The sequence below is a fragment of the Lissotriton vulgaris genome, chromosome 6 (genome assembly GCF_964263255.1).
Source record: "Lissotriton vulgaris chromosome 6, aLisVul1.2, whole genome shotgun sequence".
Lineage (NCBI taxonomy): Eukaryota > Metazoa > Chordata > Amphibia > Caudata > Salamandridae > Lissotriton > Lissotriton vulgaris.
The window spans coordinates 1,544,050,538-1,544,065,438 of NC_141694.1; the positions used below are offsets into that span (position 1 = coordinate 1,544,050,538).

At 48.0% G+C, this 14,901-nt stretch overlaps 1 protein-coding gene across 1 annotated transcript in view; it reads left to right on the forward strand.

Annotated features, from left to right (window-relative positions):
* SPTLC3 (serine palmitoyltransferase long chain base subunit 3) overlaps nucleotides 1-14,901 on the forward strand; it is a 748,918-nt gene that overhangs the window by 582,379 nt on the left and 151,638 nt on the right. Inside the window, exon 8 of the mRNA XM_086927721.1 lies at nucleotides 5,082-5,301. Within this exon, the coding sequence (XP_086783847.1) occupies nucleotides 5,082-5,301 (220 nt within the window). The remainder of the gene's footprint in view (nucleotides 1-5,081; nucleotides 5,302-14,901) is intronic.

Genomic DNA, 14,901 nt, shown 5'->3' on the forward strand with positions numbered 1-14,901 from the left:
CACACACAGGGGAGGGGGGCGTAGGCTTTGAAATGGGAAAGAGCGTCTGATGCAAAGTCGTAATGTTGGTGCTACTTTGTATATGGCTCAGCGCGAATTTGTGTTTCTCTATGCTTGTTTTGGGGTTCAAAGCATGCTGGTATCATTGAAATTAGACAGGTTTTTTTCTGCTGCTCCATTTAAATGTACCTGTAGGAAAGACATCACGGACCCCAAGACGAGCAGTAAACAAGCAAACAAACCAGCATTGGCCACGTGCGGCCGCGATATGTGGTGGGGTTGGGGGAGAAGCGGGAGTTGTGTGGGTGCGCGCGCAAAAAGGAAATAAAACAAGACGTGCGGCCGCGAACAGGAGGGTGCACGCTCGCTTGCGAAAGTTGAACATGAAAGTGAAACTGATCGCGGTCCAGATGGCGCCTCAGATGGTGAAAGCTTGCGGGTGTGCATGTGCACTAGGCCATCAAAAGCATGGGGTAGCACTTTCAAAACCCCGTTTACTAAATGTGTCGCCAAAGAAGCGCAGACCTAAAAACTGAAAACTAGGAGCCTTAATTATACTGCACAATTCAAGTCAACACATAGCAACCCCACAAGGTCAAATCCATATTCCCTAAATCGAGCTTGTGTGATAGGGGAGAACTGTTTCCATCTCGGGCATTTGAAATCTGGATAAAGTACCAGATTGAGCACTGCTTGGGGACTGATAAAGATATCTTCCAGATGTCCTCGGTGTCCAATTTTCTCTACCCGACAGCGCTTAGTTACTCTTTGTAGGTTAAATCCCTGCAGTATCTTAGAAATTAAAATCCGTAATATAAATGTTTCCCTCCTTGTCGAACCCATATTTTATTTGGCGTGTTGCTAACCAGTATTTAATGGTATAACATAACCGATAAACCAGGATTGCTGCTTCCCTGGAAGCAGGAGGTGCAACACGAGAATATCCTGTAGCTGGCTCTATCCTGTGACCTTACGCGACGGAGAGCGCGAGCTCCTACGTAGCCGTACGTCAGCGCGCAGCCCCTACTTCTTTGATGTGCTGGCCTGCTTGTCGCCCTGTGTAGACCATGCGGTGCCCAACTCGTAGCAGCTGCTGCCAGACCCCTCCATCCTTATCTAAACCGCTGTCAGTCAGAGCTGCCCCCACTGATCCGAGGCGGGCTGGACGCCTCCCTGGCTGCTTTCAATGCCGCGCCACTTGTAAATAAACTGAACGTTTCACTCAAAGCCGTGCTAAGGTTCACGGGCTTTGATCGTATGTGCACGGTGCTGACCCCCACATTCTGCTTTGTCCCGCAGCCCCCAGCTGTTCTACCTCACAGGAGCTGGTCTGCAGCGCCGAGGCGGGCAGGGCGTAGAGTGCGTATCCGCAGCATGCAGGGGCGAAGTTACCATTGGTGCAGCGGGTGCAGTGCACCGGCATCCATTGAACCTGATAATTGCTGTCCTTTTTACTACCTCATCAGCAGCCAAAGGGGATTTTTTCCTTCCTTGCACCAGGGCTTATTCCAGCCAAGCTACCCTACTGGTAGCATCCAGATATGCATGCCTTCTGAATTCACTTATGATGAACCCATCGTCTTTTCCTGCTTCACCAGTAGGGGCCTCGGAGCTCCAGGCCCCCACCCCCCTCAGCACAGTACCCTGGCCTGAGGGCTCCGGAGGGGGACCCCTCAGGCTTCGTTGCACCACTGAAGCATAGCTCTCCTAGCAGCAAGTACCCGGGCACAGGATCCCAGGAGTGTGACGGGCGCCCCCAAACCAAATGATGGCATTTTTACTGCTTAATTAGAGTGCATGCGGTAATAATGTTCCATGCATAAGTTAAGGTCCCTGTCCCCATTAAGAGAGTCTTAACGTTATCTGGAAACGAGCGAACATGTGTCATGGTCATGTTAGTTTCCATGCAGTCCCACGTACGTCATCAGGGTTAGTCTGGCCACTGACGAGCCAGTCACAATGTCCAGAACTGTAGGACTGGTCACTACTAGTTCCATCTCCTATTCTATAATTCTCGCGACAGCTGATTGCAGACACTTCTGTGCCGGAGGCTGAAGACTTGGGCTGAAGCCCATGGGAAAAATCCTATGCATTTTATTACTGATTTTTTTTAATTTATTTTTATTGCTGTTAATATATCTTTGCTTCTGTAAGTAAGTGTTTAAACGACTTAAATCCCAGGTGCTATGTTTCGCACTGTTGCACAACTATATTAGCATTCATCCTAGACCTTTTGTCTGTGTGCTCTTCTTCAGACTCCTTGCCCCGGCAGGCACCTTCCCCATAGAGTGAAAGGCCTGCTAAAAGATACTTAGGGCCCGGACCACAAATGCAAGTTCAGCCTACTCACGCAGTTAGCTCAGTTTACGAATGGACGAGGTGACCATGCACTCGGAAAACGTTTATTTACTCAGACAAACCATTCAGAGTGAGTTCGAGTGGTTACATCATCTACTTTGTATTGGATCAGGAACAGGCATTTCCATAGATTTGACCTTATCTCTAAATTTCTACGGCATTACGTCAGATTGCATTTAGTCCGACATGTTTTTTAATTGTCATTAATGATCTGTAATCACGACAAATTAATGGTCCACTTCCATTCTCCGAACCCTTCTCTTGTTGACTGAATCTTTACCTTTGACTGTAGAGCCCTCGGCTATGTTTGCGCTATACAAATACCTCATACATCCATATGTTCATACATTGCTTATCCTACATTTCTGTATACTGATCTTGAGTCATCTGCACCCTATATATAGGACGAGAGAAGTTTCATCAGAGCAGGTGGATAGGCTTTGATAGTCCTGTATGATAGAAGGGTGCCTCTAGCATGGGTTTATGACCAGTCCACATTAATACCTTGTAGTCGTTGTGCACTGGTGGGGAACGTGATCGAAACCTACTACTATACTACTTCTGTTGTGCGGAAGAGATTTTATTTGTGTGCCCCCGCTTATGGCAAACTAATGCAAGAAAAATGTCTGTATGAATGAAGTATTTAAACTAGGTATACATTGAACATGATTTGAAGGAGGCATGGTAGCGGGGGAATAGAAACCTTCAGGAATACTCTTTATTCCTTTTGTGCAAGGCGTGTGCTAGACTTGATTACCTCAATGTCAGGAAGCAGTTCCTGAAAGATACTTTAGATCCAGAATTTGATGCCCTCTGAATATTCAACTTGACAGTGACATTTTAGATGGGTCCGGGTGGTGGCTACAATGCCTCCGTAGACATTGCAAGCATCAGTTCTCGAAGACCTAGAGTTTAGTGGCCGGCTGAGAGACCAGATAATACAGTGAATTTGATGCTCACCCGGACCCCACGCCTATCCTTTCCTTTATGTGGGTACCATTTAGACTTTGGTTTTTCAGATGGGCAAACCCACTGAGGTAGGGATTAGATGATCACTTATAAGTTAATGGAGAGGGGTGAAAAGCAAGTGCAAATATTATTGACAAGATGGATTATGACTTACAAGGGACAAGGTGCGTAGAGGTGACCGTGTGCAAAAAGAATTACCTTACATACAGGAAAAGCCTATGTAGTGTGAGATAAAGCTGGCGTACATTGGTGGATGACGAACAAGAAAGAGGTGCACTAAGTTTGTAAAAAAAAATATTTAACAGAGGAACACTGGAGGAGTAAATCTCAAGTGCGGGCATAACAATAAGAGGGTAGAACAGTGATAATGGCTGTGTCTCCAGATGAGCACGGCAGCAGCCGATGGCACGAAAGGGGTCTTTTTTTTAAATTCTAAAGCAATAAAGTGTATCGTTTGAAATCGTGTTTTAAATGAGTTTATATAGATTACAACTGCTGCGGCCTACTCTAAACTTTACATATGGCCCCGTAAATAGTGAGTTGTGTGATCGACACTCTGGTACAATTTGTTTAATTAAAACAGAAACTGTGTTTGGGTGGATGTTGGCGAAAATATCAGGCACTGGTAATCTCCTCGGGCCACATTCCTGTGCATCGTTTTTTTGCCTATGCACCTGGTGCAACCATAAACAAGTCCTGGTCCTGCTCTGTTCGCAACAGCCGAGCCAACCCTTCCACAAGTTAAATGAACGTCATTGTGTTGGTCTTTTAGCACACTTGTGCCACAATGTGACGGAAGTTGCTGAGAATGTATAACCTTTGAAGAACAAGAGGTTTCAATGTATAGACTAGTGACTAAAAAGTGCGTGATTTTGGACACACCACTTAATGGAGCAGTTCCTCAATTTATGTCTGCAATGTGTCTGTCACGTACAAAAAAATAATCTATTACGTGAATACTGTTGTACACAATAGTAAATTGTTTTCTGCACCTTCCCCACTAACGCACATTGATTGTGTTGCGCCGTTCCACAGCCAAGTTCGTGTTCTGTAAAATCACCAATACAACACATGCAGAGGCGATCCCTCAAGCATCAGTAGGAACATGCAACTGGTGAGTCCTTCTGAGCAGCTTTCGCCGTCGGCAGCAATAAACAAGCAGAGCGACCGACAGTTATATGCAAACTTAAATAGGTCTGTGTTCTAGGGAGGAGATGTGAACATAAGATTAAATTATGAACGTGCTAGATTAAGGGGCAAGCAGAGGGGTGAGAGTTGGTCTTCTGGCTTTTTGAAAAAGTTCGTGTCGGAGCTCTACACGCAGACCAATAGCAGTATGTTGTTGGCAAAATAAGTTTTCAAATTAAGAGGTTTGTCTTCGCTAATATGTCAGATAAACAGTTATTGCAGTGCTTGCTTTTCTCTGAAATTCCTTCATGAACGTGTTTGGGTACAGCTGCAGGCCTTTTGATTTTGGCCCTATGTTTAACCTTCACGACGCAGCCAAGGAGTTCATAATTTTCAGATTAGGGATTTCACTTTGATCTAGCAGAGCTGTAAGAATTTGGTTTGATCTCTGGTAGTCTGCGTCTACAAAAGGCATGTTTAATTTATTCCACATTGGGAGCTGCTTTTGTTCAGGTGGGGAATGCTTTTGATGATAAATATTTAAGTGGCGGGGAGGTGGGAGCGGGAGGCAGTGACTGCAGCACATGGTTGGTCTTTATTAATTGCCAGTTGTCCTTGCTTCCTAGCATGGAGGGCTCCATCGTGCGCCTGCCCGAGATCGTGGCCTTGAAGAAGAAGTACAAAGCCTACCTCTACCTGGACGAAGCTCACAGCATCGGTGCCGTGGGGCCAACGGGCCGCGGAGTGGTGGAGTACTTTGCGATGAACCCTTCAGATGTTGATGTACTGATGGGCACATTCACCAAAAGCTTTGGGGCAGCTGGAGGTTACATAGCTGGCAAGAAGGTAAGCGTCAAGTGTCTCCTGCCCAAGTTACTAAGAAGCACACACACTTGCTGCAGATACTGCAACCGTCTTGAAGGACATGTTCAGTTTAAATTCGTTGCTGCATAATAAACAGTGTGCACATCTGTGGGGTACAGCTCTGTCAGCAATGCTTATAATGCCTAAAAGGTGGGCAAACATGTGACTGGCTTAGGAAGCCATGGTCCGGATGGCTGGGTGCAGTTGTAACTTAAGCACATGTACCTGGAATGTTCAAAGGCTGTTGGCCATGCCTTTCACACCTTGGCAGTCCACTGGCATTTATGTGTATAAGAGCTGCAAAGAACCTGTTTGCCCCATTGTGGTTTTAGCGTTTAATAAATGTGATCACAATTCCTGCTATCCTTTGATCAAAGGCAAAGCAACCCACTTCTTATCACAGTCTGTCTCTATTGGAGATTACATTTCAGGTGGCCACAGTAGGTTGATTTATTCATGAGATATTTATCTTTGCAGTGCAAAAAACAAGGCAGATTACATTTCTGAGGATGCACTCATGAACGCACTGACATTCATTTGAACCAGAACCACCTAGCCGAGGTTTTCTGTGCCCTGTGGCACAAGCCTTTTGTCACCTTGAGTGCTTGTATGTTTCTTTGATGAAACATATATGCTGTGTTCTGGGCACCCATTTGTTTGGCATAGATATGACCAGACTTTCTTTTCTACAAAGGTAAATTTAAGTAGTTAAAGTGGGCCTTTGCCTGCAGTTCAGTTTTGAATAACCCTTTCCTTATAACGATGAGGAAAAAAATGAAAAATAGACATTTGTAATGCTGCAACAAGAATGTCCATTCAGTCTGTGATAAGGTGCTGTGCTTACTACCCTGAATACTGCTCAGTGCCTTATTTTCAAACTGATAGGCGATTAGAATTATTTTGTTTCCTAAAAGAGCAAGCGGATAAGGACAGCACTTTTTAACCCCTTCACTGCGGCGGCTATTCCGCCGCAGTGCTAAGGGGGCGGGGCGGCCGCACGGCGGCCGCATGCTGGTGACGGAACCGCTCCGTCACCAGCGTCGGTGGCGCTGTGCTTATGACGGAGCGGTTCTGTCACGACCCGCCCCGCTCAATAGAACGCTCAGCGCAGGCGCGGAATTCGCGCCGCGCATGAGCAGCGAGCAGGCCATGACGGAACCGCTCTGTCATCAGCACAGCGCCACCGCAGCTGATGACGGAGCGGTTCCGTCATCAGCAGACAAGGGGTTAAAAACCAGGTTTTCCTCTGATAAGCTTCCTGATACTTCTGCAAACAATAATCCTGAACTGGGTGCAAGAAATGTAAATGTCCGAATCAAGAAAAAATCCAGAGCCACTGATTTTGGAATTCTTCTCGCCATGTGTTCTAGATGATAGGGCCCTCATAGTAAAATAACCATGCTTGACTTGACTATCTACCTGTATTTGGCGATAAAACATTTAGCTAACACTTAAAGAAATTCAGGTGTACAATGCTGTAACCATTTTTTCACATGGTCTACAGTGCTTCAATTCAGTATTCTTCCTGCAAGGTATCTCCAAACACTTGCAAACTACCTGTCCTCAGAGTGGGCTGTCTTATTTAAGTCCCTTTGTCACATATATTTTGGATTTAACCATTACCCCCTTCACTGCGGCGGCGGGGCGGAAGAGCGGCGGGCACATGCTGGTGACGGAACCGCTCCGTCATCAGCGCCGGTTGCGCTGTGCTTATGACGGAGCGGTTCCATCATGGCCCCGCCCGCTCAATAGAACGCCCAGCGCAGGCGCTGAAGCCCCCGCGCAGGTGCGTCGGACGGGCCATGACAGAACAGCTCCGTCATCAGCACAGCGCCACCGCGGCTGATGACGGAGCGGTTCCGTCATCAGCAGGGGAGGGGTTAAAGAGCCCAACTGTCTTCAAAACCTCAACAATGGTGGAAGCCAGCCTATCTTTAAATGCTGTACAGCTCACAGATGACTCTTAGTTTACCATCTACTGAAGAGCTCAATAGCTTCTAGAATGAGGTGTTTTTGTAAATTAATACAGAGCCTCATAATGATTTATGGAAATGTATGGGTTCCGATGAGGAGTATAGAAAATACAGAGCACTTTTGAGGAAGCATATAGGAACAACATGGCAGTTTTTAGGACTTCAAAGAAAATCTAACTTTTAGTTCAGCTGGGATTCTTGCCTCTGAATCATTTTTTTTATGAACCAGATTTTATTGAGATTTTTAACACATCAGTAGGCACCCATCTTCACCCAGCTCTCCTCCCAGCTTGCCACCCACCTCCCCTACCCCAATCCAACAAGCGCCATGAAAAGACCCAAATTAGTTCTCCAGTGCTGTAATACCTCCCAGTCCATAGTAATCCCACCTTACTCCAGTATTGGAACTTTCATAGATTCACGTGCCTGAATCATTCCCCGTCGTCGAGACTGGAGTCTCCGGTATATATAAAAGCAGTGCTTAGTAGTATAGCAAACTGAAAAGAGGCCTAGGCCCATTTCCCTTTTGTAACCCATAGCATTATGTAGTAGTTTACGCCAACAATCCAATTATTAGAAGTAAAAGTTTCTTTAATGGAGCATAGATTAATAACAGCAACCATCAGCAGACTCAGCCAAATACTGGTTCAGATTAGAACATTCACAATGATGCAATTCCACTGCATCATGATTGCATCATATAATTCTAAACATTACCGCATATCTTCCCCCCCTATGGAATCTAAAAAGAAAGAAAACAAGAAATATTAGAGAAACACGAAAACACAAATTTTTTCGTATTAAGAAGGATTATCCTATTTACAGAAGTGCAATGCATAGGAACACAAATTTACAAAGGAGATATTTTACACAAATTAGCAAAACTGTATTTCTTTCCATCATCCAGTTCGGCCACTGAACCCTTAACAGAAACCACTTTATGTGGCTGGGAAAACTTACTATCACCTTTCCTTACAAACCCAAACTTTCTCACAACAACCCAATCACCTTCCTCAAAGAGTAAATCCTTGACACATCTCCTTTTATCAAATTCCATTGTATTACGCCACTGATTATCAACAACTCTCATCCTCATTTTTTCCCTATCAACCCAAACCTGATTCTCCTTCAACCACATTGGAGACTCCTTTGTACCTGGTTCTCTTACTTTCAAGGCCACAAAAGGAGAAACACCAGTCACTGAATGAGGTGTAATCCTGTGTCCCCATATCATCCTACGCAATTCATCTTTCCAAGATAAACCATTAGCCAATGAAAGCTGGATAGAATCCATCAGCATTCTGTTAACCCTTTCCACAAGCCCATTGGCCTGTGGACGGAACAAAGCTACTCCCTCATGACTGATTCCTAGACTTAAAAGAAAACTAGTCATGTCCGAAGAAACCAATTGAACTCCATTATCAGTTACCAGAGTTTTAGGCACTCTAAGAAAACTTCCTTCAAAAATGATATGACATTTGCAGTGCAAACTTGTCCCATGGATTTGCAAGCAAACCACTTGCTATGGTACTGCATCATATAATTCTAAACATTACCACACCTTTGTTATGTAAAAAAGGCCCAAACTTTTCCCTGAACCAATCAGAGCTCCTCACCCTCTAGAACACTCCTGAGAAAACCTTCTGCCCCTCAGATTTTTCTACCGCACTTTGTGCTAGGGAGTCTCCTTTGAGCTCTGCTCAAACTCTTTACTTTTTCAGTATTTTGACTTAGATTTGAGGTTTTTCATCTACCATGTCTGAGAAGGAGAAGAAAGGATTATTTAGAGCTTGTTCCACCTGCTATAAGAAGAGGCTTTATACAGATGACCCTCACAATGACTGCATCTACTGCCTCTATCCAGACCATAAGGCAGCAGATTGTAAGGTATGTCGTACCTTTTCTAATAAGACCTTGAGAGATCGTGAGGGAAGGCTACTGATCTGGCTTCAGAAGGTTAAGGCCACGAAGGAGATCCTCTCAAGTGAGAGTGAAGAGGAATCTGTGGCGTCTAAGAGATCTCAGAAGAGAAGAAGATCTCCTCAGACACATTCCTCAAGGGAAAGACCTGAGAAGGCCCCAAAAAAGACCACTTCAGGGCACAGTCCCTCAAAATCCCCTTCCGTCTCAGCTAAGGGGAAGAAGGGTTCTGCTTGTGAGGTGAAACTAGTGAAATCCGCCTCAGATCCACCACAATTACCTCAGAAAATCAAGATTACCATCAAACGGTCTTCTTCTACGCCTTCTAAGGAGAAGGGTACTGTTTCAGCACCGTCGACAAAAAAGGGATCATCGACGACGACAAAAACACCTCGTCGTCGACGAAGAAAATTAATGTTCAAGCTGATGAGAAAACAGCGTCTACCATTTCACGGTCGACGGCGATACCGTCAACGGTTTCACCTTCGACGAGAGCGTCGACCGCGTCAACGGCGGCGGCGACGGTGGCGCCGACGACGGCAGCGTCGATGAGGACTGTGTCGACGACGGCAGCGTCGATGAGGACGACTACGTCGGCGAGGACAGCGTCAACGGTGACTACAACGTCGACGACGATGACTTGGTCGACGACGAGGGAAAAAAACACCATAAAAAAGGTTGGTGCCTCGGAAAAAACCTATAACACCAGAGGTTACATCGCCATCTGCTTCGTGGTCGCCGGTATAACGTTGTCGGAGTACTTAGACGCTACCCTCGAGCGCTGACGTCAGTTCTTGTACATAGCTTTCCGTGCCAGGAACGCAGAGCCATGCCAGAGATCGACACTGGTACCATGAAACTAGGGCCCTCAAAGGCAAATATCTCAACCCTAGATATCGGTTTGCAGAACGGGGAGGATGGGTGGGGCGGTAAGGAATCTAACACTAACTACTGTTTCTTACAGATATATTATTACCGAAGGTAAGTAACTTGTGCATCTGAAAGAAACTGGTTAGTGTTAGATTCCTTACCTTAGAATAGATACCCCAGCAATACCAACCCCGGTGGTGAGTGTGCGAACCAAGATCACACCAGAAAGTCCTGGAGAACGGAACGGCCAAAAAAGCCATCTCTCCAGACTTGTCTGCCCAGGCAGTAGTGTCTTGCGAACGTGTGCAGCGAGGCCCACGTAGCTACCTGACAGATATCTTGAAAGGGGACTCCCCGGCCCAGGGCAGTAGTAGCCGCCGTGGTCGCGAGACGAAGGGGCCCTCAGCCCCACAAGAGGCTCCTTCTTAGCCAAAGAGTAACAGACCTTGATGCACAACACCACCGTGTGTGCGATCTAGGTAGAAGGAGAGCGCACGTTTTGGGTCCAGACGGTGGAGCCTCTCTTCCTCTTTTGAGGGATGCGGAGGCGGAAAGAGGGTGGGCAAGGTGATGGACTGCCCGATATGGAAGGCTGTAACCACCTTGGGCAGAAAAGAAGGACGAGTCCTCAATGTAGGAGAGTGGGGTCTGCAATCCTATGGTCACCCCCGATTTTTGCTTTTTGCTTCACTGGTTTACGACTTTCCCTGGCTGTGGGCCTGCTAATCAGACCCACAGCCTAGCTGTTCTCTCTCTAAATTGACACACATGTACCTTAGGCGCATTTACCAATTGGTACTGGGCCACCTTATCAGTCCCTGTACAGCATACCTTAGGTATCCAGGGCATAGGTGTACCCAGGGCCTACCAGGGGCTGCAGCATGTATTATGCCACCCCTGGCTGGCCACCCAAATCTGATACAACTGGCTGCACGACAGCTGGGGCAAGGTGGTGTAATCACCCTTTGCTTTAGATATAGTATTCCTATATCTAACCCTAAAATGGACACATATATTCCTATCAGTCACTCCTATGGCAGGCCTTATCAATCCTGGAGGCAGAGTGCTTGGAATTATGTGAGGTGGTGATCTGGCATGAGCTGAGCCCATTTGCAGCTTGCGGAACCAAGTCCTAATAGCTGTTCCATGATAACGCTATACCATATACTCTTAAGTGCATTATGTACCTCGCGGTCAAATGTTAACTTTGGCATAGCATTATCAAAACATGTTGAGTAAGGTGTCATACGAATTGGAATACTAACCCCTCGCCAATTCTGGCGACGGGGTTAGCATTCCACCCTTCTAGAGGGACACGACATGTATGTAACTGTGAACCCCGGTTAAAGTTAACTCGAGCCTCCGCATCACAAAATGGATGCTGCCACCACAGACACAAGTCTGACCTCCTGCTGCTGGGAGTCCTACCAGCGAGGAGGGCTCGGACAAAGGGTTTCCTGTCCGGGGCGGTGCCAGCACCATCCCAGACAGGATTTTGTGTATCCCAGGTAGGCAGGGCTGAGAGGAAGGTGACTGCAAGTGGCACCCCGGTGCTCACTGTGCATATGCCGGCTCAAACCAGTTCCAGGGGCATCCCAGCCCCTGAGCTGGGGAGAAACCGGACAAAGGAGAGAGGTTTAACCACCCCCCTCCTGGTCACACCCATGGGCAGGACCTAGTCGCATGCCAGCCCCTTTTCTTAGGATAAAGGTAGGAGCGGGCCCCCTTCCCAAATTAGATAATCTTGAATCTTGAACTACTTTCCACGAAAGGAACTCTTGACATTCTCTGAAGACTCTCCCTTGTGGCTAAGGAGTAGCCACCCTGCACCAGCAGGCACCACCTAAGCGGTGGCGGTTTGCTGCACGTCCATCCTCCGGATCAAGACTGACAAGCTCGACGAGACCCGGATTCCCTGCCATCTCTGACGTCTACCTGCATAATCAGCCCAGCTGAGATTCGTGGGTGTGACGAGACCTGAGGGACCGGCCATCTTCAAAACCTGCACAACGCTTAACCAGCACGACCGCCGAGGGATCCTCGAGCGAGTGCACTGGGGTTTGAGAAGCCCCAACCCAGAGCAGCTCCAGCACCGAAGTCCAGCCCCCCAGCATCCACGAGATCTGCGTGGGGCCCTTCTGCTTCTCTGCTGCTCGCCACGTTGTCCGGTCACTTGCCCATTGGCTAGTGGGCCTTCTGACGACGTACCACGACGTTTTCACCGCTGGTCTGGTTGCTCCAGACTGGCTCTTGCTCCCTTCCAAAAGAGGAGCACCCCGGACCCTCCTGACGCCATCTTGACTCCACCGCGTGGGCTTGCCTTTGCCAAGGCTTGTTGCTCCAATCCTGGTTCCAGCATCGCTGACAGCAGACACCCTCGTGGGACAGCTCGCACCTCCAGCCTGGTCGCCAACAACGCCTCCTAGCCCGTGTGACTGCAGAGTCCAGCGTCGCCCACTCACCTGATCGCGGTGACCTCATCCGGTGCCATCCTGGTGCCCACACAATCACTGGCTAGTGATTAAGAACTGAGTCCCCTCTGCTTTCAGGTAGTCTCCATCACCGATCCAGCCTTGGATCACAACGAACATCTTCACTGGTCGCCTGCCAGCAACATCTTCTTTCAGGCTCCATAGACTACAACGAGGATTCCCGACGTCTTTTGAACCCTATGCAGCCGCAGCCCCTGGGCTAGGTAACCCGAGCATTCCGGTGCTCCAACGCAGGTTCGCTATCCAAGTGTCCAGATCCTTTTTCGTTTTTAGTCTATCTAGTCGGATTCGTCCGGAAACAGTAACTTTAAAATTGCTAGCATCCATAGACTTTGTCCCGCACCCCGCGTGAGAGTGCACACTCTGCACCCAAGTTCCCTAGGCCTCCTGCTCCTAACCTTAGAGTTCAGTAGTGTAGTCCTAGCGGTCCTGAAGCCTCTGGATCGTGTTACTCACCTGCTAGTATTTCGCATTCCACTTTTAGAGTATATGGTTTTTCGTGCCCCTCGGGCATTTGTGTAAATTGTGCAACTTGTAGTATTTTCGTAAGAGTTTTGTATTGTGCTTAGCTCCCTGACTCATAAAGAGTTCAGGGTAGACTTGTTATTAATAAATATACTTTATTTTCATAACTTGTGTGGTGTCCTTTCACTTGGTGTCCAAGGGGTATATGTGATGGTAAAACAGCTGGCTTAACACGCCCTCTAGAGTTTAGCCTGAAGACTGCTTTTGTCCACGCTACTAGGATAGCTGGTCTATAAGGTTGACTTACAACCAATCATCAATAAGGGTCGTTTGGTATGATACACAGTGATCACTAGAATAGTGAGCACTATATATCAGGCCAACTTCTCACACTCAAGACAACCTTGTCCGGGTGGACAAAGAGGAAAGGAGGTTTAGACGATAGAGCCTGGAGCTCACTCACTCTCCTGGCTGAGGTAATGACAACCAGGAAAGTCTTAAGAGTCGGAAGACGAAGAGAACAATTGTGAAGTGGCTCGAAAAGAGCGCACATCAAATAGGTAAGAACAAGGTTCAAGTCCCACTGAGGCATCACGAAAGGAACAGTAGGAAACATGTGACTGATGCCTTTCAAGAATCTATTAACAGGGACTTGAAAAGAGAAGGCTGATCAGGAAGCCTCAAGAAGGCTGAAATGGCAGAGAGGTAGCCTTTGAGAGTGCTCAGAGCAGAGCCCTGCTGGGCAAGAGAAAGACGAAAGAGGAGAACCTCTGAAAGGGGGGCAGAGAGTGGATCCACAGCCTTTGCTGTGCACCATGCCACAAATTTGTTCCACCGGCACGCGTATACAGATTTCGTGGAGGGACGCCTGGCTGCCAGAATCACGTCACAGACTTCAGGAGGAAAGTCAAATGGCCTCAACTGTCGCTGCTCAATCTCCAAGCATGTAGGTGGAGACTGGACAGGTTTGGGTGGAGGACCGTCCCCTGCTGCTGCAACAGAAGGTCCTCCCGAAGAGGCAGACGAATCAGGGGATCAACTGACATGCTGAGTAGCTCGGGATACCAGTACCTCCGTGCCCAGTCCGGAGCCTCAAGGAGGACTTGGGCCCGATCGCGCCTGATCGTCTTCAGAGGCGCAAGTCGGATCGCCCGCAGCTCCAGAAGGTTGATATGGTGCCGGGACTCCGCCGGAGACCAGGGGCCTCTGATCTCTGCATCTCCCATGTGGCCCCTCCATCCCAGGAGGGACGCTTCCGTCACAACTACAACTACATTCTCCGGTTGGGGAAGAGAGAGGGATCTGCCGCTGACCCAATCGCGGTCCGTGAGCCACCACTGCAACTGTCTTGCAGTGCCCTCCGAGATCAAGACGTGGTCGGACAAGTTGACCGACCACTGAAACTTCAGATCCCACTGCAGAGCCCGCATCCGCCACCTGGCGTGATGCACTAGAAGGATACAGGAGGCCATCATCCCCATAAGCCGCAGCTTCAACCTGACCGGGACTCGGGATAAAGGCTGAAAGATCGGAATCAGAGCCTAAATATCCCGAACCCGATGTTCGGGAGGATAAACCCGAAACTGCGCAGAGTCCAGAACCGCTCCGATAAAGAGGAGCTTCTGAGAGGGACACAGGTGTGACTTCGGCACATTGATGAGAACCCCAGCAGGTGCAGGAGGTCGGCCGTAGTCTGGAGATGGTTGACGACTGTCTGGGGCGAGCCCGCCTTCAACAGCTATTCGTCGAGATAGGGGAAGACTGACAGCCCTGATCTGCGTAGATGAGCTGCGACCACGGCCATCACTTTCGTGAACACCCAAGGGGTGCTGGTAAGGCCAAAGGGGAGCACGGTAAACTGA